Source organism: Periplaneta americana, chromosome 2, assembly GCF_040183065.1.
Source record: "Periplaneta americana isolate PAMFEO1 chromosome 2, P.americana_PAMFEO1_priV1, whole genome shotgun sequence".
Classification (NCBI taxonomy): Eukaryota; Metazoa; Arthropoda; class Insecta; order Blattodea; family Blattidae; genus Periplaneta; species Periplaneta americana.
Window position 1 is genome coordinate 79,166,334 of NC_091118.1, and position 23,198 is coordinate 79,189,531.

Here is a 23,198-nt window from a genome sequence, read left to right on the forward strand (position 1 = left end):
TTTAAGTTGGAATTTTAGAATAAAACATGAAACAAAAGCAATATCCATTTTAATATTAGGTTTAAATTTGTGTAGAAACATGACCGTTGAAATTTTTCGTTGAATGGTATCAAACTGCTGTACCTACTCGAACTAATTACACTTTTCCCTCTCAAAACCAAATAGATTATGAAAGACAGAATGTGTTCTTTTAAAACCTCAACTCTGAAATATTAATTACTTTCTTTGTGGTTACTATTATTATTAATTATTACTATTGCTGTTGCTACTGCTACTACTTCTACTCCCAACATTGCTGCTGCTGCTGCTACTACTACTACTACTACTACTACTACGACAACTACTACTACTACTACTACTACCGCTACTACATCCTACTGCCACCGCTACTAATTCCTACTACTACCCCTCTACTTCCTACTACCACCGCTGCTAATTCCTACTACTACCGCTACTGCTTACTACTACTACCGCTACTACATCCTACTGCCACCGCTACTAATTCCTACTACTACCCCTACTACTTCCTACTACCACCGCTGCTAAGCTAATTCCTACTACTACCGCTACTACTTACTACTACTACTACTACTACTACTACTACTACTACTACTACTATTATTATTATTATTATTATTATTATTATTATTATTATTATTATTATTAGTATTATTATTATTATGACGAAGAAGATGTTGAGAAAAATTATTATAGCAACTATGATGTATTATATATGACTAAGAATATTTTACAGGGATAGCTGTGATAAGTAAAAGTCAAGAAATAATTGTTAAAATTCATATTAAGCGAATTATATAAACAAAGGAAGAAATAAGTTTTGCTTTTCTTTTACAGATCAATGCTGAAAGAGATCCTGCCGAAATCTTCAAGGATGTTGAAAGTTGTCTGGATAGCTTGAAAGCTTCTGTTTAAAGTCTTCAGGATGGATGTTATTTTAAACTGAAATGGCACTGGTAATTTTAAATAAGCGGGTATCAGACCTCTGGCTTTTACGCACCATTCAATTGGATTGACTTCGTGCTTATACACATATATATATTTATTTATTTATTTATTTATTTATTTATTTATTTATTTATTTATTTATTAAAAATGTAATACTATTACTTGAATGTACCGACAGATTATTTTTACAATATTTTTGCTCAGTATAAACGTATGTATAACCCAGTATTTCGAGATTTATGTCAACATAATGCAGCCCTTTTAATAGTATTTTCTTACTATGTAAATATGCAATAAGTTAATATAATCCATGCGGGCGTCATTTCATTGTACATGTCATACCATTTTATCAGCTCTTTCATGAATGAGAATTCTTTTAAAAAAATAATTCAATTTATTCAAGAATTTTATTAATGTTATTTATTGTAACGGTTGTATTAGACAAAATATTGGGCAAAAACGGACTTCCCGAAATGTTGACACTAAAAATATAAATACTTTCTATTCAACATAGTTTAATTTAATGAATTACGGTACATTATCATGGATAAAAATGTAATTTCTTTATAACCTCCATTTGAAATCTATAAATGTTTTCAAACAAAACACCAACACTACTGCCCTCAGTGCTTTTAGAGTTATTTATCTCGAAGAGATTTACTGTGTATCTTTGAATTGTAATTCAAGACCAAAAGTTTCATTTGTTCCAATTTGAAAGTTAGTCGCGCCCATCGAAATGTGTTCATGCTGTTCCACTTCACAAAAGAAAGCAGCAATAATTTAAGTATACTGTAGTTGTAATTATTGTATATATTGTACATTTTATTGTTGAATTTATTCTTTCTAATACAGCTGGTCCTTTATATGAAATACAGTCCACTATTAATGGGTTACTACTCAAGAGAGTGCTTGTTTATTGTTGGTGAATTCTGAGACTGTGTACCCAGCTATACATTTCTGGTGCCTAATTTGATTGAATTTGATCGATAATAGAGGCACAAGTGCTTAAGATGTACATTTCTGCCACCAAGAAAAAATAATCATGTATGAATAATTCACAAATAAGTCTTCTGAAGCCTTCGGAAGTTACTAAAAATGTTAAGATATTGAAGCAATAAATGGTTAGATTACATTTTAATCATTGAAGAATTATTATTATTATTATTATTATTATTATTATTATTATTATTATTATATTTCATTTCATTTCATTGTTCCTCACACTTCCAACATGGAACGTCTAAGTGGACACCTGTTCGAGAAAAATGCCAGTTATTTTATACTATTTCTGTAATACTCTGCGACCAATTTGTTCCTTATGGAAGCTCGCCGATGCAACCTACAACATATCATTGCTCTTTAACGGCAAATCGCAACGTAACAAAAGACACAAATGAAATAACTCTTAATAATGCAACGTGCGTAATGATTTTTTTTTTTGTAATTATTCCATACTCATAGCCTACAACAAGCAAATCTGTACAATCACACAACCACTAATCACTAACTAAACGTTCTACATAATTATAGGAATTCTAATAATCCTCTGCCGTATTTTAAAGCAGTGGTGACCAACTTGTGCTCTTTGTGCATACGGGCAGTGCGCAAGAGCAGATCTTCCCAATATTTGCAATGCAAACGTTGCTATTTCTTCTTCGTGACTGCACGTGAACGCACACAATGCTTTGTGAGAGGAGCTGAACTGGTTGTGAAGCATGGATTACCCTCTAGTCTAGAACTATTACATAATGAAAATGTAATGGAAATTATGAGAAAACGACGGAATGGATTTTGATGAATGATCTCTCATTTTGAAGCTTAGCATCCAGGGTACAGAGGAAAATAATAGCTTTCAGTGAAAAGATAATTTCCATACATAATTTTGCTATTATACAAAAACTATCTGTCGTCAGTTTTGAGAACTAATGGTGTTCCAGAAGAAGACAAAACATACTCTAAAATATACGTTATCATGAAGACCAGGACCCGCAGAATTGCCAACATATTTACAGCTCAGATTCAAGTCTCTATATTGGTTACTAAAAACTTCGAAACTTATTAAGAAGGTTATACAGTATAATAAATTTACAGCTCTGATTCTTGTTATGTTATTTTTAGTATACTGTAATTAGCTGTGTATTAGTTATCAAAAACTACGAAACTAATGAAGGTTTGATGACAATAATAATAATAATAATAATAATAATAATAATAATAATAATAATAATAATAATAATAATAATAATATTTATTTAGTTAGTTCTTCATTTAGTCTTTTAGTTGTTTGTTTGTTTGTTTGTTTATACTGGCAGAGTTAAGGCCATAGGGCATTCTTTTACATTCTACCAGGTCACAAAGTACACAAAAAGTGAAATTTAACAAAAACCACTTAAATGTTAACATTAACTTACCTTAAAAATTAAATATTATAGTTAATGTAATGATGTGAGCATTTGTCATTAATAACACACATTAATGCTAATTGATGATATGAAAGTGAAACCTTTTGGGGTTATGTAAGTGGACGTAGAGAATATCTTAAATTAGATCTTCATTTCTATAATTTTATAAGTAACGGCTATAGGCTAAATGTTAATAAAAACTGACGTAAGATAATATTGTTATTAAAAATGAATTTTTTATAGTTGTTAATAAAGTGGTGTGGGTCTTTTTCAGGTATGTAATAGCGGTGCGGTGTAGATATGTATATGTGTGATTCTCTAATTTTCTAGGTAATAGTGCAGTATTATGGAAGAGATATTACTAATTGAGTCGTGCTTCCTATTTTAGCTGTATCTATAAAGTACATTAACAATAATTTCATATTCTTTTGGTTTAATCGATCAGATTGTATGAACAATTTTGATTCTACAACTGTGCTATAACTTTCACCTCATATTCCGCATCTCACAGGCAAACATTCTGATGGGGGCAGATAAAAATTATAAATTTTTTTCTTCCACCATGTTCATAATGTCAAAAGAAGTGCTTATACAAATTTTGGCCACTTGACTGGAATTACCAGGCCATCCAGAAAGTGATTTCCCATGGAAAAAACCACAGTTGAATGGAAAGATTTATTGAAACAGATACAACAATTGTTCCGCTACTTGTCAACATATCTCCCACTGGAATTGAGACATTTGCCATATCATGGAATCAATTTTTGTATCCTTGTGTCGCAGAAGTCTGCCGCCTGGGATCGGAACTAGTGTTTGACAGTCGTCTGCACCTCTCTTTCGATCCCACGATATTACAATGTCTCAATTCCGGTGGGGAATATGTTGAAAAATAGCTCAACAATAATTGCTGCCTATGTTCGAATACATATTTCCTAAGAAATTGTGTTTTCATTCTGTTAACGGCCCCTTGCGAACTTATTTTTACAGCCCTCGTAATTGCAGTAGAGTGGGCATATATGTATAAGCACTTCTTTTGACATTATTAACACGGTGAAAGAAAAAAAATAACTTTATCTGCCCCCATCAGAATGTTTGCTTTTCAGCAAGTAATATCCCACTACAGCCTAAACTGTTGAAAACACAAGGGATGATACAAACATAACTTGCATCTCTGATCTTCCCTACTAACAAGTCATTACGAGTTTATGGCCAATTGTACGTCTTTGATTCAACATTCAGTATGCTAACGTTTTACGTGGCCAAAATAATGTCCAGCATTCACTGGTAGCTAATACACTCCAAACATTGTCAGATTTTTCCAACAATCTTTATGGTACTTTCTACAAAAATGCAAGCCATTACCAAACTTTAAAATCAATAGATATGTATTATATTATATCACTGAAAATGGTTTAATCCCAGGATTTCGGAAAAAAAAATAAAATAATTTTTTTTAGTAAGTTAATTAATTTAATAATTGAGCAGTTTGGACTTTTTCCATTGCTAGTTGTCGAAAATATGTAAACACAGCGATTTGAAGAGTGGATCTCTCTTCGTCTTCAGGTGAAAAAGAATCTACTGTGCGGATCGTTACACACGCTAACCTGTCTGACTGATCGACGACCGTCAGGTCGGTGTGAGAAATAAGGACGGAAAACCCGATGCCATAAGCTTTTGTTAACGAGACATATATTATATAAAATAAAAAATGAATACCGTGGAACTAACTAAACTAATTCGACACTCTTCAAACGTTGTGTTCATATATTTTTGACAATTAGCAATGGAAAAAGTCTATACTGCTCAATTATTGAACAATTCACCGTTCCTCTCCCTCCTCATACAGATCAAGTTAATTCATTTATGAAAATAATTTAAAGATCAATAGCTAATTCAAACTTGTGCTTGAGAACCTTCTAGCGACCTTCTACATTAATATAAACTTTTGTGGTTGGCAATGCTCTGCGGAGTTGCGTTTTCATTTGTCAACCCAAGTCCCGATCATCGATCAAGGTGTGAAGTTACTATGTTTTCAAACAGAACGTGTGTTGTTATTAACGAGTTTTTTATTTAGTTAAAATTTGTTTCAGTTGAATTATAATTTCTTGAAGTGATATGTAGTATCTATGTCAGACTTGCTCACGGCGAGCATTTTGCACTTTGTGCGCCCGTGCACTTGGTTGACTGGCGCTGAATTTGTTGCAAATGTAAACACAGTGTCACGCAATCCTTTGATTGAGGTTCAAGCTGATATGTACACTTAGCGGCAAAAAGAATGGGCCGACTCTTGGTCGATAGAAATGCTAAGTTCTATCGCGCGGTTCACTCGTGTAAACGTAACCCAGTGCAAGGCATTGCTGTGGTGTCTCTTCATTGAAAGTCATCCGTCTATAATGTAATAAACCTTATGAGCAGTGTGTGGCCCAGTGGTAAGAAATCTGACATCCGTGCCAGAGGTTGTGAGTTCGCCTCCTGGTACGGTGGAATTATTATTTTTTTTTTAACTTTTACTTAATTTATTAGTTTAAATGTGAAATGGCATTTGTTAACAAACTTCGTTATGCCTGCCTCTTAAAAATATTATTGACCATCACCTGTGGGCTATTAGTAGCTGAGACCTGGTCTGTATAAACAAAAATACTTGTTTCACATCCTAAAAAAAACGGACGCATATCAAACACAAATAAATAATTAAATTAACAAAAACAAACAATTTGTTAATATATTAACAAAACAAGGCTATGGTGGGGACTAGTATCTCGTCCACAAACCACCTGCGTCAACATCTGCCCTCATTCTGCGCGGCATGGAGTCCACAAAATTATGGAACAGGTCTAAATTCTTGGCCATCTTCTCCCACGCATCTAGAACTCTGTCTCACAATTCCTCAGGTGTCCGAACGGGTGGCTGTTCTGCCCAATTAGAGCGTAGGATCCTTTTGACTGCAGCCCACAAATTTTGAAACGGATTCATATCTGGTGAATTTGGAGGCCAGTCGACTGGGTCGACATCACGCCTCCGTAAACCATCTTTGAATCCGGTTGGCGGTGTGTAGTCTATCGGATGATTATCCTGCTGGATATCGTTTTCGGGCGGAAGGGATCATTACATTTGCCAAAATGTGTTCGTAGACTTCTGCAGTAAACAGACCGTGGATCGTTCCAGAAGTCCTGCCCCATCGTATGACATCCACCCCCAACACGCGACCCTCACGTGATTCATACAATAAACTAGGGCAGTACTATCATTGCTTTTGGAGACAATTACCTCGTCGGAGAAAATGACATTTCTCCAATCAAAGTCCTGTCGGAGAGTAGCATACACAGAATGTTACTGGAGACAATTACCTGGTCGGAGAAAATGACATTTCTCCAATCGAAATCATGTCGGAGAGTAGCATACGCAGAATAACCTATGCGAATAGGGGCAATGAGTTATTGTTTCTGTGCCATCTTCAAGCGTAATGACGAGACAGAACGTTATATTAACAGATAGCAGTATTGCTTGAAAGAGAGAGGGAGGTTTATTATTTATTAGAGTTTGGGCATATTCTAAGAGATATCGCCACATAATTATAGCTTTGCGAGACACATATGATGGCAAGTTTGTAATAAAAAAAAGAAGATTTGGGGAGATTCGAACCTTGAGCTACTACTACTAACTTGTTCAATATACCAACGCCGCAACAACTTACGCTACTGTAGCTGTTTATATCGCTTCGGCATAATACATGGTTTTCCTGTTCATATTCGCTCCGGTTTATTTTGTATTTATCAATTTTATTACTATTTCACTCTTCAAGGGCCCTGATGTATCTAGAATCAACCCGCCATTCGATTTTATTACATATTTTAGCCTCTTAAACAAAATACAGCAAATTTAAATGGTTTAATTATGTGTTACCTAGTGAACTACAGCGTTGACGAGACGAGCATGCGCAATGTACAGTATGTCTCTGGAACTTAGAAATTGTCGGCCGGCCCATTCTTTTTGCCGCTAAGTGTACATACTCGTATATTATCAGGCAGTACATCTCATTTGACGATGTGTGTCAGAGGAAGAACAATAATTGTTTGTATGCATCTGAAGTCTGACTAGTGTAATATGTAGGTAGTCGGCGATGTATGCAATGGAGGGAGAAAGGAACTGGCCACCCTACCCCATTATCTCCTGGCCTACTTGCCTTGTAAGTGGTGCCTTGTTGGTATCAGTTATGAGGTTCAGACCTGTCTTGGGACAGTTGACTAAACAACAACAGCGTCGCGCATTCAAGCGTAGGAAACAAGAAGTAACATCACATAGTAGATAGGTCTACTGATGCTGTTTTTATTTGTGTTCATTTATTCATTCATTCATTTACTTACTTACTTATTTATTACTCAGTTACTTATTTAGTTACCGGTACTTTCTTCTTTATTTATTTATATATATTTATTTATTTATTATTTATTTATTTTCTTACTTATTTATTTATTTACTTATTAATTAATTTATTTATTTATTTATTTATTTATTTTTATTTATTTATTTATTTTTATTTATTTATTTATTTATTTATTTATTTATTCTTTACTTCTTTCGTTCTTTTTTTTTTTGCTTATCTGTTTCTTTCTTTCTTACTTTTCTTTCTTTTTTCTTTCTCTCTTTCTTCCTTTCTTTCTTTCTTTCTTTCTTTCTTTCTTTATTATTTAATCTAGTAGAGATAAGATCATCAGGCCTTCTCTGCCCCTCTAGGGTGGGAATTACAACCACAATATCAAGAATACAATTGAAATTAAAATTACAATTGAAATTAAATATACAGTTACAATAACATCAAAGTACTAAACCATTACCTGATTAATAAAGACTGGACAATTTATTGCAGAATTTAAGAACAAAGAAAGTATTCATTGTTGAAGTACAATTTAAACGTAGAATAATAAATCTATGTGTGAAATTACTGGAGATTTGAAGTATTTTATGCTACAATAAGATAACTATTTATAAAGAGGTCAGAATAAGTACCGGCACTACATTTAAATTTATTAAGGTTCCCAATGAGAGGAACGGTTTCTTTCTGTTAAAATTGACGAACGTGTCAAAGGATTAGTATGTGGACACTCTATGAGTATTATAGTAAAAAAAAGATATTATGTAGAGCTACATTACAACACTAGCCATGTTCAAACATATAATAATACTGTTGGAGATGAGCCTATGCAAATAATAGAAAATTTAAATCAGTTCGTCTTCAATGAGGTAAGTTGTATTAGGAAAGTAAATGATTGTTTCAGACATTCCCCTGCTTATTGCAAAACACACATATAAAAATATGTAAGGAAATACAGAAAGCAAAACCATAATAGCATTTTGTTGTGTACATAATGTAAATATATTGTAAAAACAACTCTCTGATTTGAAAAGACAAATTGAAATGAAGCAATGAAATAGTATTGTCAAAAAAATGCATAAAGCAAAACATTTTGTTGTTTAGATAATGTGAATATTTTATAAATAAAAGTCTCTAATTTTAAAATATTATTGAAAGAAAGTGATAAAATAATTTTGTCAATCCCACTAAGGCAGTGGTTCTTAATAATTTTTAGTCACGCAATCCTTCGAAAATCTGGTGGAATCTAGGGGCCCCTCCCTAGAAAAATGTAAGAAAAATGAGAAACAATTTTAGATAAGCTTCTGCTTTTTACGTTGAAATAATATAGTGAGTAAACATGTTAATTTTTATGCGACTTTCACGGACCCCCTGAAGCCCATTCAACGACCTCCAAGAGATCCATGAACCCCAGGTTAAGAACTCCTACATTAGGAGATTAGCGACTGAGTGGCCGCCTCTGAACTACTCTTGCCTCATGTTAACAGCAACGCCTGCCCATTACTTCCTCACCAGTCCAGGGCATGCCCGATTCCTGTCCGCCTGATCACTTATGATCTATGCAAAAAGTGATTTCGTTTTTTTTTTTTTTTTTTTTTTCAAAAGTGATATCGAAATGAGTTTAATATTTGTTTCTGTAGAATTATAATTTCTTGTTTAACAAGTGATTTTGTCCTCTTTTTAAGTTATATCGAAATGAGCTTGAGAGGACCCCAAAGAAGTGGACACTTCCAAAAGTGAAATGATGAACGGGTATTTCAATTATTGCTATCACAATGGTTTGGTTTACTTTCCACAACCTCATATTAACCTCTTAAAGATTTGGTGCTAAATACAATAATTTTATGAACTACAAATTATGAGAACATAACAGTGCCATGTCATTTGTTTCGTTCTCTACTAATTGTATTCATACTCCTGGGATAGGCCCTTATTGTTTTAAGATTCAAGGACAGATACATAACCGCTTGAAAACTGCCTACCATCACAATATGGTCAGCTTTATGTGATAGATTCAATTGTTACAAATAGATTTCGATGTGAACATGAAAGCAATTCTTGTCTAAATCCAGAGACAATACAAATTCTTTAAAATATTTTAGCAAATAATCCTTATGCCATATCACACTACCATGTTGGTAATGTACTAAGACAAGAAATGTTAACAAATCAACCACGTACTATCGATTTAAGATTTGTCGACAGTATATGTTTGGAACAGCACAGATACAACAGACCAACTAACTGCAAATGAGATAGCTGGGGTGTTTTTCTCGGAAACTGGAGAACCACCACGTAATCGTTATGTTGTTGCTCATGGAAAACAAAATAATCCTAAACTGTTTTCTACTTACAGTCCACATTGTGATGCAATGATACATTCCCTCATTTTTCCTTCTGGAGAATTTCGCTGGGACAAGGAACTTACATACAACGACATCAAGTTAGCAGATCAAAAATAACACTGTTTCAGTTTATTTGTTACGAACTTTCGATGAGACAAGACTTTTCCCATTTACACCAAGAAAAGAAACTTTTCCAACAATATTTTAGTTCCTCAGTACACACGAGTTGAGGCTCAAAGATTGGAATATATAAGAAATAATGAGCAATTGGAAATTATTTATCTTAATCATGGACAGTTATTAGTGGCATTCAGTAGAGTCAAGCTGCAAGTGACGTGAAAATTACATTACTTCACATCAAGGTCATTTTCCAGGTGTTGAACATCGCTTATGATGAATTATTGAGATCAAAACAAATCTTCACGTTTAAGGATGACAGTGACATATTTATTCATAGTTTCATTCCTAGTGTTCTGTCAAAGGCCAGGTCTTTCACTGCAAATCCAGCATATAATTTAATTTATTTTGTTATAATTAATTATAGACATGCAAAAGTATGAGTTCCAACATAGTGATATAATCACTGTAAAACGCAGCTAATGCTAAATAATAGTTTTACATTGCGACCCACTAGCTGCACGTGAAGATACATTAGTGGTTCACGGAACATACGCAGCTTTTAACCCATTTAAAGAAAAGAATATATGGTGGAAAATCGTAAATGTGTAAGTAACCGGTGATTATAAGTGGTGCACCGAAATTACTTTTTAACAGTGATTTCGTAACCCATGTTTACTACGTTTTAATCGACGTTAATTCACATCTATCTTGGTTCTCTGTTGGCATTATACTTTGGTTTTTGATGTCCGTTTTTTAACTCCCGCTAAATAATCTGTAGATATAAGTAGACAATTCGTGTAGCCATATTAATCTCTATAAAGTATTCCTTAAAATACATCTGTGGATAAGAAAATTATGTAAACCCAACCGCTAGTATGTTGTTAAGTTCAAATGAACTCTTAATTGCAAAAAAAAAAAAAAAAAAAAAAAAAAAAAAAATCGAGTTAGAATGTAACAGAGACACACCCGTAAGTCTTATGCGTGAATACGTCTCTCGGGATGGACTGTTCAATGTAAAATATCCGTTGCTTATATGCCCGTTCCCATTTACCCTGCATATACCTGGTCATCGTGTATATTCTCTCTTCACTCAAATTCACTCACGAATTTTTCCAGTTTAGCTTGTCGACTGCTCATTCTTGCTTGCTAGTTCGTTACAATTAATTTGGCACCATTTCGAACGTTCTATCACTTCGCATTACACTACCTCGGCTGCCGCGCGAACAGAACAGTCAATTCGTCCCTCAATTTCCCCCCTTTCGCATATCGCTAGATGACGTCATCCGTTCCAACTCAAGGTCATATTGTGTATATTGATCTTTGATCTGCCGATCGCCGTTTACTTCATTGGGGTATATATTGTAGTTTGTAAATTATAGGTGCAACGACAAACTCACCTGGAAATGTGTCCGTCGACTTTCTAGGGCTGCACCCCAGTATCGGACCGAACTTATAGACGTATTTATGTCAAAAACACCTAAAACCCAAGAAACAGATACGGCGATGACTATTTCGACATAACAGCTAGAAATCTGATCCAATTAGGCAAGCTGACTTTTCTATTAGTACACGAACGTGCAACTTTCTATAGTATGGACCAAAATTTAAGTCTGAGTGATGGACAGATCTATCTAGGTGACGGTGATACCGTTTTTATTATTAGCCATTTATGATTACCGATCACGATCAGAGGATCCATATGAATGTGGAATGGATATGCAAAAGACATTTGTACGTAATAATAAAAATGTAAGCGAAAGGGGATAAGAAGAGGATCAACTATGCTGGAAATATCTGTTCATAAGCACGTTGTTGGGATCAGTAATGCCAAAAAGCAATTTTGAGCATGCAATCTGTCATAATATCTAGAGGTAGAGTAGACGCAAGAAGAGCTTGCCCATTTGACTGATACGCAGTAAACAACATTGGGTCTTCGTACGGCTATGCTCGTTACGGGGCTCCTCTGAGTCACTAATGCTGATTACAGGGCGCATTCGAAAGCGCGGCCTTGAGCTGTTCGTATCGTAGAGTGTATTGTGCAGAGCGAGTAGAAGCCATCGTGTGCGTTAAATATTCTGCGTATATAGTTCAAAGTGCGTTTGTTGGAAAACAGAGTCCTGTATAACATTGTGTGTACTTAACAATGCCCCCGTTTCGCTTTAATTTAGGAAATGCCTAAACATTACACAGTCAAACTAGGGAAGTTATTTATAACGTTTATAAATTTATGAAAAACGAAACAGGCTCCGCTCGTAACATAAGGGATATACAAAAGAAAGTGGCTGAAGCAACAGGTGTGTCCGAAAGATCCGTGCTTAATGTGATGGAAGAACAAAACAATTGAAAGTGGTGAAGTGAACTCATTTTCAACTCCAGGAAAGAGAAGATCGAAATCCGTCAAGAATTGTGAATTAGACGATTTTGATAAATGCGTGGTAAGGCGTACGATTCACAATTTTCACATTACCAATGGTGAGAGACCAACACTCGAAAATATTCGTAGGAAACTGGTTGAAGACATACTTCAATGGTGGTGTAAGAACACTAAGCAAGATATTTCGAGGCCTAGGTTTTCGATGGAGGAAGAGAGAAGACACGAGGAGAATAGTGATGGAGAAGAATGACATAAGGCTCCTGCGTATTCAGTACATAAAGAGCGTAAAACGGTACCGAGAAGAGGGCAGGCCTATTGTTTACACTGATGAGACATATTTGCATAATTCGCACACTAAGCTAAGCGCTTGGGGTGCAGGGTGGCGGTCCTCTTCACGGACTGAAATCGCCTATCTCGAAAGACCAACGATTAATAGTTGTACATGCGATTCTGATGCAGGTTTCATCCCAAATGCTTTGTTGATTTTCAAATCCAATCAGACAACTGGGGATTACCACAATGAGATGAATTATAGGAACTATGAAAAATATCTGACAGAGAAATTAATTCCTAATTTGACACCCTATTCTGTAGTCGTGATTGATGCCTCATACCATAATGTACAATGTGAGCGTTCACCCACATCATCTTCCGAGAAAACAGTAATGTGGGACTGGTTGACTAGTAAGATTATTCCATTTTCTACCGACATGTGAAACCTGAATTGTACGCTTTGGTTAAAGCCCACAAATCACGCTACAAGATTTATCAAATCGACAGACTGCTTGCCAGCTATGGGCACACGGCTCTCCGACTACCACCATACCATCCGGACTTGAACCCAGTCGAAATGATTTGGACTCATGTTAAAGATTATGTAGCACAAAAGAATGTTAATTTCAAGCTTGATGATGCAAGAAAGTTAATGACGGAAAAAATCGCGTCAATTAGAGTAGAAGAATGCTCGACTCGATGTCAGCACGTAATAGACATTGAAGACAAATACGTTGAGAGCGACCATATAATGGATTAAGCATCAGACCACATTGTCATTAACCTGGGGGATGAAAGCAGCAGTGAGAGTGTTAGTGACGCCAACACCAACAGCATGGGTGACAGTGAAGACGAAGACGAAATGGATGGTTTTCAGCCTCTTCCAGAAGATTCGGACTAGAAACAGGATTACAGGTAAATTTACTATAATTTTTAAGAAAAGACAAAGATAGAGCTTCATGTTTCCATGACCTCGGCACTAGAATGTGATGGTGTGGTCAGCACTACGTTCTGATCGCACTTTGTCCCCAGGAAAAGTCCTTGAAAGGAGACTAAGTGAACCTCGTGGCCATTCTGGAATCCTGTCGTATGATTTCATTCTTGTTCTTTGATATATATATATATATATATCGATATGTAAGCCATAAGTTTATGTAATTAACGCCAGTTTAGCACTAAACTTCTCTAAAGGAGCCTATATTATGATATACAATAAAATTAATGTAATTCGTAACTAGATATCACAGGAAGGCAGGAAACTTCATTGTTGCTACTATATATCCCGCCATATTATATGTGTATGTGTGCAAGAATGATTTCATACTACAGATTAAAATATACCGGCCATAGTACCCTAGTTATCGGAATATTTTAATAAAATTACGCAGTATTAGTGTTTTATTACAACGTCACATATCAATTATTACACGATTACATATTTTTATAACATCTTTGTTATTTCATTAATTGTTTCCATATTTAAAAAGTTCGTGCTTCTGTATTTTCAACAATATTATTATTTGTTACTCTGTAACTAGTTTACGTTACGCTACACGCGCTATGATAAAACTCGCTCGAAACGTCAAGCCAGCAGACGACTGAACTGTCGACAGCTTGCCAATCGAAGCGAGGCAGCGTGTACCCGAACGTTGCCGAAAGTTTGCGCAGCTTTCCGTGGCAAGTTCTTCTTGCGTCTACTCTATCTTCTAAATCAGGCCTGCACAAGGTTTGCGCTCTTTGAGTCGGCTTACAGCTCGAGAGCGGAATGCAGATATTGGCTGCGGTCTGTATAAGGGTGGACTGGAAGAAGAGGTGATCTCGTACAAAATGTAAACAAAAGTAGTACTAGTGTTGAATTCCCGTTCACTGTTAAAAAACTATCTTGGACTATTATTAATTAATAAAGAAACATTTATTTTACAGAAATAATACAAACTCTATAGCTCCTTAAATATACAATATCATATCAATACATCAAAACCGGGCAGCTTGAAGGAACAGGACTGATCGTAATAAAACTTCAGTTACAGATGTTCGATGTCTGCCTTTATTAAAGTTGATAATAGAAAACAGTTGCTCACAAATATAAATCTTTAGTTAAACATAGCAATCATTTTCAAAGCCAGCCTGTGTAGTCGTGGATATTATTGCTGAGATTTAGTCTTGTAAAATTCAACCAGACTAGTGGTATTATTCAAACTGTCTTTAGCCCTTAGGCCACATTGACGATCAGTAAGTTCAAACTGTAAATCGTATGACACTGTTTCAACTGGTGTTGTAGGAATTTATTATAACTTTAAACATTTGCAATTAAGGCAAGATATTGGAACCTAGAATTAAATTCATTTTGAATTTCAATTAATATTTGCACATAATCGTTTAACATGGCTTCATCACGAGCAGTTTCTATCGTTGGAAATTGAGCCATATTATCTTCCCGAAACTGACTTACGAAAAGTAAGTCCCGTAATTTATTCAACATATCAACAATGAACTGGTCTTTTCCCTGTAGAGAGATATTTAAACTGCTGAAGATTAATAAATTCTAACGTACCCTACCTCATGTAATAATTCAACTTTCAACTCCTGAACATTTTTACTGCGATCTTCACCAACAAAACCATCGTATCTCTATGTGTGGACTAATAATGATGCATTATATTATGTTTTCTTCTTTGTTTCGAACTTTTGTGGCAGATAAAGCACTGAGTATTGACTCCAGCAGCTGTGAAAAAAAGAAGCATTTTCTCCTACAATATTGAAAGAATTTGTCGGATGATCACTTTTCCGTCTTTTAGATTCCTCCATTATGTAACCGTAGATGGGCAAAGTGAAATAGCTACTGATAATACACACTACAACAGATAGCTGCGTGGACTATCCTCTACCTATAGCAGGTCTACATCATTCCGACGTACCTTTCCAGTGAGTTCTTAGACGGCTCTCCCGCTCCGAAGGAGCAGCTGTGCTCAATGAGCGCCGTTTGTGCACGCCTGTTGTAAATTATTGGTAATTTATGTACGAGTAAATTTATGAATGTAACCGGTAACCGGTACCCGGAAATACAGAATGTAACTAAATTCAATACCCAAACTTCTAGTTATGATAGAAGAGACCATAACAAACGTTTTTTGTTAAATGATATGGCCCTGAAACTAATTATTGAATGATAAAACCAGAACCTGGTACTATATTGTAAAGAATAAACAAACTACAGTTGTAACGTTACTTATGACACTCGTGCTTCAAAACCATTTCAATTTGTAATCCTTCACAAAAATTGTTCAAAAGTGCGGCCTCCTGCTTCAATACAAACTCTGCAACGACGTGTCACGTTCAAATATTCCAGGCATGTGCCGTATAAATTCAGCAGCAGCAAGGATCTGAGAGATGAGCTTGTTCTTCGATTCAATTGGCGTATATCAGGCCTGCACAAACGGCACTCATTGAGCGCGGCCGCTCCTTGGGAGCGGGAGAGCCGTCCAAACAGCTCGCCGGGAAGTTACGTCGGAATGACGTATGCCTGCTATAGGTAGAGGATAGTCCACGCAGCTATCTGGTGTAATGTGTGTTATCAGTAGCTATTTCACTTTGCCTATCTACGGCTACATAATGGAGGAATCTAAAAGACGGAAGAGTGATCATCCGGCAAATTCTTTCAATATTGCATGGGAAAATGTTTATTTTTTTCACAGCAGCATCTGCCACAAAAGTTTGAAAGAAAGAGGAAAACATAATATAATGCGTCATTACTAGTCCACACATAGAGGTACGATGGTTTTGTTGGTGAAGATCGCAGTAAAAAGGTTCAGGAGTTGAAGGGTAGGTTGGTTAGAAACGTTAGAATTTATTAATCTTCAACAATTTAAATATCTCTCTTCAGGGAAAAGGCCAGTTCATTGTTGATATGTTGAATAAATTACGGGATTTCATTCGCAAACTTACACTTTACGTAAATCAGTTTCGGGAAGGTAATATGGCTCACTTTCGAACGATAGAAACTGCTCATGATGAAGCCATGTTAAACGATTATGTGCAAATATTAATTGAAATTCAAAATGAATTTAAGTCTAGGTTCCAAAATCTTGCCTTAATTGGAAATAAGTTTAAAGTTATCATAATAAATTCCTTTAACACTAGTTGAAACAGTGTCATACATAACATTTAAGTGTGCGACACGGGCGACGCTGATATAACCTCGGCAATTACGAGCGCCGTTAAATAAAATAACAGTGCTAAAGACCGTTTGAATAATACTACTAGTCTGGTTGAGTTTTACAAGACTAGACCTTAGCAATAATATCCACGACTACACAGGCTGGCTGTGAAAATGATTGCTATATTTGGTTCAACATTTATAATTGTAACTGTTTTCTGTAATCAACTTTAATAAAGGCAGGCATCGAATATCTGTGACTGATGTTTCATTATGATCAGTGGGCCTACTGTTCCCTTCAGCTGACAACAGCATAAAACCCCTTTTTCATGTACAGATAAATAAAAATATAACAAAATGATATTGTACATTTAAATAGCTATATAATTTCTATTATTTCTGTAAAATAGATATTTCTTTATTAATTAATAATAGTCCAAGATAGTTTCGTAAACACTGAACGGGAATTCAATTCATGAACACCTTTTGTGTATATTTTGTACGAGGTCACCCTTTCTTTCAGACCACCCCTACACAGAGCGCAGCAAATATCTGCATTCCGTTCATGAGCTGTGAGCCGGCTCGGAGAGCGCAAACCTTGTGCAGGTCTGGCGTATGTAATGTATGTGTACAAACTTAGAATTGAAAAATTAAATAACCTAAAGAGAAAGAACTTATTAAATATAATATTTTGGGGATTCAGTGTTGTCAAAAGCTTTCAAAACGCCTTTTTCTCGGAAGTAATATTTTTTACTTAATGTGTTTTGGTTGTAAGCCGACGACATGTTTAAGATACTAGTTCAATTTTCACGTACGCCTACTTAATATTATCAGTGTTACTTTTATTTTTGGTGCTCTATATTTCTGCTATTTCTTCTTTCTTAAAATAGAGCAATATAGGAACAACTGGAGGGAACATGTACAGAGAATGGGAGCAGGCCGAATACCAAAAATTATTTTGGATTATAACCCAAGAGGTAGAAGAGGTGTCGGTATACTGGAACGAGCCTTAATGGCTTAACCCGTGAAATTGATGATGATGATGATGATGATTATTATTATTATTATTATTATTATTATTATTATTATTATTATTATTATTATTATTTATCGAAACCCACACGTCTATACCACGTCTTTGTATTAAGTAAGCAAGTTCTTTGATGTATACCTGAATTTCATCTACGGTTGCTTTCATTTCAAAGAATGTTTTTTTAAAATAACAAGTTCGAAACAAAATGTAGTCTGCTCATATGCGACAGACTCATGTCAATAGATTTACTGGCATGTAAAAGAACTCCTGCGGGAGAAACTTCCGGCACACCGGCGATGCTGATAGATTTATAACCTCGGCAGTTGCGAGCGTCGTTAAATAAACCATAATTAAAGAAACGAAATGTACCGAGCAATGAATGATTTCCGCATGGAGCAGCTGTGGGCTGGAAGTACTACGTCATTGTAAAATGACATTGAACACCAAGTTCAGTCGCTTTCTTCTGCATTTGACTTTGCCAAGGGAAAAATTAATATTGTCTCTAAATATAGATCCGGTACTTTACTTTATGTGATCTAACTTCTGACCTGGGCGAAATGAAGTTGAAGTGACGTTCTTGAATACAGCTCGTAGTATCGCCAAACCATCTGCAAAAATACGAAAGGATCGCTGTTGTTATGGGACAGGCTTAGATGCGCACGTATTACTTATGTAACTACCCTGTAGCACTTTCTCTATTAGTCTATGATCTATGATCATCTTAGGAAATATTTGTTGAAATACTGTAACACGATATAAAAGCCCCGAGGAAGAGGTTAAGTTGTTAAAAATGCATTGTCTGGTAGGAAGATAATTTGCTGACATAGCTGTGAACTTTGGTCAGACGTTAGAAGACATTGACACGCACGCGGATAAGAATCACAGTTTTCAATAAGTGTATTCATTCACACTACTTCAAAGTAAGATCGCTTAAGTATGGTCGTGTTTAATTCTAATTGGCTATCGATGACGGAATGGTAACAGAACTATTCTTCTGAGTGGAATTGCATTGTTTTCACTTATAATTAGAGTCGGAATTTTTATGTAATATCAAATTGAGAAATATGTACACAATATGTAGTAAAATATTTAAGTAAGTATGTAATATTAAATAATATGCAATATGAAATAAATATGTAATTAACAATTAATAATTAGTAATTACTAATTACATACAAATCCGGATTCTAACAATAACTGTTATAAATGGAAAATATTAGTTAATTTCATTCACCAGGCATCTTCCTTATAATATTTATTGCCCCCATTTCTACAGAATAGTTATTTCCAATTATTAAGTATAGTTTGATATTTTAAGCACTGCATAAATTTCAATTACACAGTTTTCATAATATTTTTTTTAATGTTTGAAATGTTGTTCCTAATATACGAATAATGTTGCACAAGGTACTATAACTTTATTAAGAGTGTTTAAAAAATACGGGGCATGTATTTCCACATGTAGACAATCAAAATAGTTCATTACAACATGTGTCCGGAAATGCTTTATTTCCGAGTTATGGCCTTCACAACATTGAAATTCACCGGAATGTTTTTCTTTCCGCAGGTCGTTGCCATCAAAGGAGACATTAAGAGAGTACTCTGACAGTTCATTCCGAGGCGAAGGTTACATTCAGTGTTGTGTAGGCGTTAGACTGTGCGACATGTATTCAAATCAAGAGCTGGCAGAGATACACTTCATGTACGGTAAGGCGGACGGCAATGCTGCGCTGGCTCGTCGTTTGTACCAGGAGAGGTACCCACAGCGACAATGTCCAGATCGGAAGACATTTGTACGTCTCCATTACCGTCTGTGCGAATATGGAAAATTTAACTCTCTTGATTTGGGAAGGGGACGACCAAGATCTACAACTCCAGAAGTACAGGAGGAGATTCTGGAGGCTGTGAACATGACTCCTCCTATCAGCACACGAAGGGTAGCGTTGCAAGTCAATGTTCCTCATACGACTGTCTGGAGACTGTTGAAAGAGTATTAATTGTATCCTTATCATTTGCAACGTGTACAGGCCCTGTCACCAGCAGATTACCCTGCACGAGTTAGGATCTGTCAGTGGTTCTTGCAGCAGTGTGGTGTAAATCCGAACTTTCCTTCCTTAGTATTATTTACAGATGAAGCACAGTTCACAGGAGATGGCGTAACAAATTTCCACAATCAGCATGTATGGGCGTATGAAAACCCACATGCAACTGTTCCATCTCATCACCAGGTGCGGTTCTCCCTCAACATGTGGGCCGGTATCATCGGTGATCGATTAGTTGGACCCCATGTACTTGTAAACAGACTTACGGGGCAGGCGTATACAAACTTCCTGGAAAACATCATACCTCATGTTTTAGAAGACACTCCACTGATCAATCGTTAACACATTCACTTCTTGCATGATGGCGCTCCTGCACACTTCAGTCGTACGGCTCGCCGGTACTTGGATCGAAGGTTTCCTGATCGATGGATAAGTAGAGGTGGCCCAATTGCTTGGCCTCCACGCTCACCTGATCTGAACCCTCTCGATTTCTACTTGTGGGGCCATTTAAAATCATTGGTTTATTCGTCTCTGGTGCCTGATTTGGAATCCCTTCGGAATCGAATTGTGGCATGTTCTGAGGACATACGCAATACTCCTGGAGTTTGGGATCGTGTTCGCAGGTCAATGAGACATCGATGTGAGGTCTGTATTCAAGCAGGAGGTAGACATTTTGAACATCTTCTGTAATGACAACGACCTGCGGAAAGAAAAACGTTCCGGTGAATTTCAATGTTGTGAAGGCCATAACTCGGAAATGAAGCATTTCCGGACACATGTTGTAATGAACTATTTTGATTGTCTACATGTGGGAAATACATAACTCTAATTATGCCCCGTATTTTTAAACACCCTGTATATACATAGACAAAACAACACAACAAAACAGTTTCTTTATAAACCATTAAAGAAATTAAAAAAGAGTAACACACACATACTGTGTACTTCGTGGCACAGTGTACTACGAGATACTTTTCCATATTTTCTGGTGTAAATGAGTGACGTTTGTCAGATAAAATGGTCTTGAATGAAGAAAATGATCTCTCGACATCGCCTGACGTCACAGAACTGTACTTCAATAACAACATTTTTCCTGGAGATATAACCTCTAGAGATTGAACCTCTTCACCATTCACTATCTTGCATACAGTGAGGAAAGTAGAGTAGCCGTGGTTTCTATCGATTATTGCCTGGAACTTTCGAGGAACGTTGATTTCAACTTCTTCTTTTACAGTAGACAGTTTTTGTTTCACATCTTCCATAATATCCATGGATTCCTGAAGGGAAAGTCCTGAAGATTCCAATTTTGCAATCTTCTCTGGAAGGCAAACAAAATTGCTTGTAATATATGCAAGTGAGTACTCCATTTTAGGTTCCCTGAAAGCAGCTTGCTCTTTACCGCACTGAAAGAGCAGACTGTGACGAGAACAATTCAACTACAGACTTTACGTATTCAAAATGTTCAGCGTAGAAGTTCACAGCTCGTATCCAAGTACCCCACCTCGTAAATACTGATTCTGAAGGCAGAGGCGTATCAGACAATTGGTGTTTGTAACACTGAACTCTTGAAGAGGTTTCACAAAAACCTTTTTTGTGGATGAAATAAGTTTATTAACTTGAGGGAAGTTGGTTGTTTTTTCTTCAGCCACAAGTTGTAGAGTATGAGCGAGACATGTGAAGTGTAGCCTATTAGTTTCGGATAGAACTCTTTGAGAGCGCTTGCAGCTTTCAACATATATGGTGTAGCATCGAAGAACAAAACCAGCACTTTTTTCTCTTGGACATAATTAGGCCACAATATCTTCAAAGTTTGAAAGTCTTCAAACCATCGTTAACGAATCTCGCTACTGTAATTTCTTGATAGCAGACATCAAGGTACTGTAGTTCTTCTAGAATATAGACTAGTCTAGAATTTGTCCTTGGTAGTATTTCTCCAAGAAAGAGCGATATTCTGGTACTTGCAGTTTGTAACACAGTATGTCTGCAGCTACCATCGCAGTACACATGTATTTAAAAAAAAAAAAAAACATTTTTCGAAGCAGTAGGCTCTTGCTGTATTTGCGTTAGTAGGATTTGCTTTCTAGAAGAATGACACTGTTTGTTTCTTTGGTGTAACGCACTTCGCATATGTTATTCCAGTTGCGATTTCATTGACCAACCTATCTTTTTCTCACATATTTGGCATACTAAAATTTTAGCGTCGGTCGCAACCCACGCTTATAATTTTTTGGCTAGTGAAGATGCTATTGGTGCTATTATACCCGTAGAATCACTTTCACTTGAAGTAGAATTTAAGACTAAGGTCTATATTACACTATCAAATTTCTGTGCCAAAGAAGTTTGTTAAATATATATGACAAAATATTTTATAGTGTAATATAGCATCTTTGATCACATCTAGCTGTGACACAGTTCTGTGATAAAAGTTATGGTCATCATCATATCTTTGATAAAATCTGTGACTTAAAAGAAAAAAATGGCGGACAGTAAGTACATATGGTCGGTCATAGCTAACTTTTAATTTCGCCTTACGAGTCAAATTAAATGTTGTATAATTCAAAGCACAAAGATTATAAAAACAGGAACAAAAGACTGGAAATATACTCTGAGAGCCACGTGAGATTCGATCTCACGACCGGCAGAAGAAGGGCTAGGTCGGCCGTAGTTCGGGCAGGTTGCGCGCGCATCTGCTTCCTGGGGCATGTGCTGTGGCCTAGAGACGAGAGGGGAGAGAGCGACCGCGGCAGAGAGGAGACAAATACAGATTATTCGAGAATGCTATCTCTGGACACCCGTGGAAATTTCTAGCATTGTAGTTTAGTTATAAATACTACACGCGAGTGAACTTGAGCAGCAGTTTAGTTATTTTCAGAGTTGTATAGTCGGTGAACAACAAGCCAGCCAGTCTTGTGTAGCAGTGAAGCCAGCTTCGAGTCCGGAGTTCGACTTGAGTGTGTCCTCAGCTGTGCGAGCGTCCGAAGTCCTGAGTTTGAGTGCAGTGGACCGCAGTTGGGGGACCTGAGTTCGAGGTTCATTGGACTGTCTCTGAAGGTCTGTGGTTCGAGATACTGTGAACTTGAGTGTCTGAGCTAGAAGAACTAGCCAAGACAAACGA

General features: G+C 36.1%; 1 protein-coding gene across 3 annotated transcripts in view; it reads left to right on the forward strand.

The window, feature by feature from the left end:
- Ak1 (Adenylate kinase 1) overlaps positions 1–2,104 on the forward strand; it is a 139,794-nt gene extending 137,690 nt beyond the window's left edge. For all 3 annotated transcript variants that reach the window (XM_069818028.1, XM_069818027.1, XM_069818026.1), the window contains one exon: positions 856–2,104. In XM_069818028.1, coding sequence (XP_069674129.1) covers positions 856–933 — 78 coding nt within the window. In that variant the 3' untranslated portion in view covers positions 934–2,104. The remainder of the gene's footprint in view (positions 1–855) is intronic.
- Positions 2,105–23,198: the final 21,094 nt, after the last annotated feature.